Consider the following 2,618-nt stretch of genomic DNA (forward strand, 5'->3'; position numbering starts at 1 on the left):
TAAACCTCATTACATAAGAGTGTCTTGATCAGCCTATGAACTTTTCAGTCGATCCTCGTAGATGTGGATGTTTTCAAAGAACATTTAGACAAATTTTTATTTATTTATGTGATACACCAGATGAACAACATCATAGCAAAAAACGCAAAGAACGGCAACTGTTCAACTCTCTACACCACCAGGACCGATTCCAGGTAAGTGTAAAATAAAGAAGTTTAACGCTGATGCTCCAGCATGGCCACAATTTCTGATCGAAGCCCATAATAGAAAAATAGAATGTGTGTGTGTGTGTGTGTGTGTGTGCGTGTATGTGACATTCGTTTTATTATCAGAAAGTGAAAATGAACACGTGGACATGTTGACATTCGGCAATGTCTTATTTATTTTCAAATCCTACTCCACCTAACATAAGAAAAAAACTTTTCCAAATTATTTTCAATCTACAACGCCCTACACAAATTTTCTTTCGACCAATATTTTTCAATTCCATGTATAGTACCCCACCACACACACACACACATACGTACACAGTCAACGCGAGGGGCGGATTTAGAGTTAAGAGTGATAGAGGGGGGGGGAGGCGCAATTTAGAGACAGCAAAAGTTATTTTTCAAAAATCGAGATAGCGATGTATGTATGTTATCAATCAGTTTCATTTCTGTATTTCTTGTCCATAGAGAAAGAGCCGGACTCTAACATAGATTCAAGGCTCCTTCATTGGAACTTTTATCAACATCATCTAGGTATTTGTGCATATGTGTGTGTGTGCAGTATTTGGTGTTAGTGTATGCGCAGATTTGTATGTTTGTTTAATGGATGCGTTTTAGATGCATGCATATGTATTTGTTATGTATGTATGTATGTATGTATGTATGTAGGTAGGTACGTATGAATGTATGCATGTATAAACGTACGTATTTATGTATGCGTTTACATTCATATGTGTCTATGTATATTTGTGTGCAAGAGTGCGTGCATAGGTTTTTGTGTAGCTGTGTTAATGTTTGCACTGAGATAACAGTGATTTGACAAACTAAGATTCACAAGATCAGTACCAGACTAAAATATGTGTCGATATCGATAGTACCGACTAGAATAATGAAGGCGGTGCCCCAGCAACAGGACAGTACAAAGAAAAACTGAAACTAGTACAAGGTTGGACGACTGAAAGCATACGCACGTACACACTCACATATACACACGCATACTCACAGACACACACGCTTAGATATAACGGGAAGTAACTCTGTGGTAGTAACAGACGAACACTTTATCAATTAGTGTTAACTTCGAAGTGAAACAACTCCACAATGAATCATTTCCTTGTTTTGTCACTGGCAATTTTCTTTACTTTTTGTGCTTCAGTAACTTTAGGTGGTGATTTAGCGAAATTGCTTCGGCGGAATCCTTGCTTCAGAGCCAATTTTTCGTCCAAATATCCGAGAACAGTCAGGTAAAGTGGTTTTATTCACTATTTCTTTATCGATTGTTTACATATATATATACATTGTTTGATCATGTGATGGAGACAGATCTTTTAAAATAAGATTTACTAAACATTGAATGTTTTGTGTCCGGTTTTCTTTTCCCTCTAGAGAATTTTGAATATGTGCCGTTAGAATATAAGAAGATATGTATAATACAGCTTTTTATTTCGCGTTAATTCTATTACATATATAACACGTATGTATATGATACATAAATAGTACGAAAGAAAGACAGAAAAAAAAAGCAAAGTAAAAAGAGAAAGAAAAGAAAGAAAAACATCAAGTACTTCATTGTCAATCCAGGGATTGTGTTTATTTGAATATCGTTTATATGTGGTGTAAATTATCTATGATTACCGTCTTACGTAATAAGAAAGTTTGCTTGTTTGAAATGCCATTCTTTCGGAGATAGCTTAAACAGTTTGTCCTCATTTTGCAATAATTTTCTTCTATAAGCACAAGGCCCGAAATTCTGTGGGAGAGGGACTAGTCAATTACATTGATCCCCATTGCTTAACTGATACTTATTTTATCGACCTCGAGAAAAGGCAAAGTTTACCTCGGCGGAATTTGAACTCAGAATGTAAAGGCGGTCGCAATGCCGCTCAGCGCTATAACTGGCGTGCGAATGATTACTGCCAGTTCGCAGCCTTTTGTCTAATAGTAATAAAATTATTTTTATACAGTACTCATGTGCACAGTTCGTGAGAGATGAGTTAAAGATAAGACAGAAAGCGGCAATTAAGTAAAGACAATAATAAAAGTTTAAAGTTCACGTACACTGCATAGAATAAAACACAAAAGAGAAAAGTGGTCAGTCAGAGAAAAGAGGCGGGGGCACAAGCACATCAGGAGTAGTGTCGGGAAATTTCGGGAAGCACGGAGTCTTCTAAGAATGCCTTATCCTAATCTTGATATTTACCAAATGATTTATTATATTCTATGCGATAAGAATCGTTTAACGAGTCGTGAGAAAAAAGAAACTAAACCTGCAGTCAACTACATTGACATCCATGTTCAAGCGGTACTTATTTTATCAAGACGAGAAGAATGAAAGGCAAATCGATCTTGGTGGCATTTGAACTCAAAATGTAAGAGTTGGAAGAAATGCTGCTGAGCAATATATATATA

The 2,618-nt window shown here is 36.2% G+C and overlaps 1 protein-coding gene across 1 annotated transcript in view; it reads left to right on the forward strand.

The window, feature by feature from the left end:
- The first annotated feature begins 1,236 nt into the window (after positions 1-1,236).
- The window catches only part of LOC106881834 (cathepsin Z), a 41,585-nt gene continuing 40,203 nt past the window's right edge, over positions 1,237-2,618 (forward strand). Inside the window, exon 1 of the mRNA XM_052968684.1 lies at positions 1,237-1,453. Within this exon, the coding sequence (XP_052824644.1) occupies positions 1,311-1,453 (143 nt within the window). The 5' untranslated portion in view covers positions 1,237-1,310. The remainder of the gene's footprint in view (positions 1,454-2,618) is intronic.

The sequence above is a fragment of the Octopus bimaculoides genome, chromosome 6, assembly GCF_001194135.2.
Source record: "Octopus bimaculoides isolate UCB-OBI-ISO-001 chromosome 6, ASM119413v2, whole genome shotgun sequence".
Taxonomy (NCBI): Eukaryota; Metazoa; Mollusca; class Cephalopoda; order Octopoda; family Octopodidae; genus Octopus; species Octopus bimaculoides.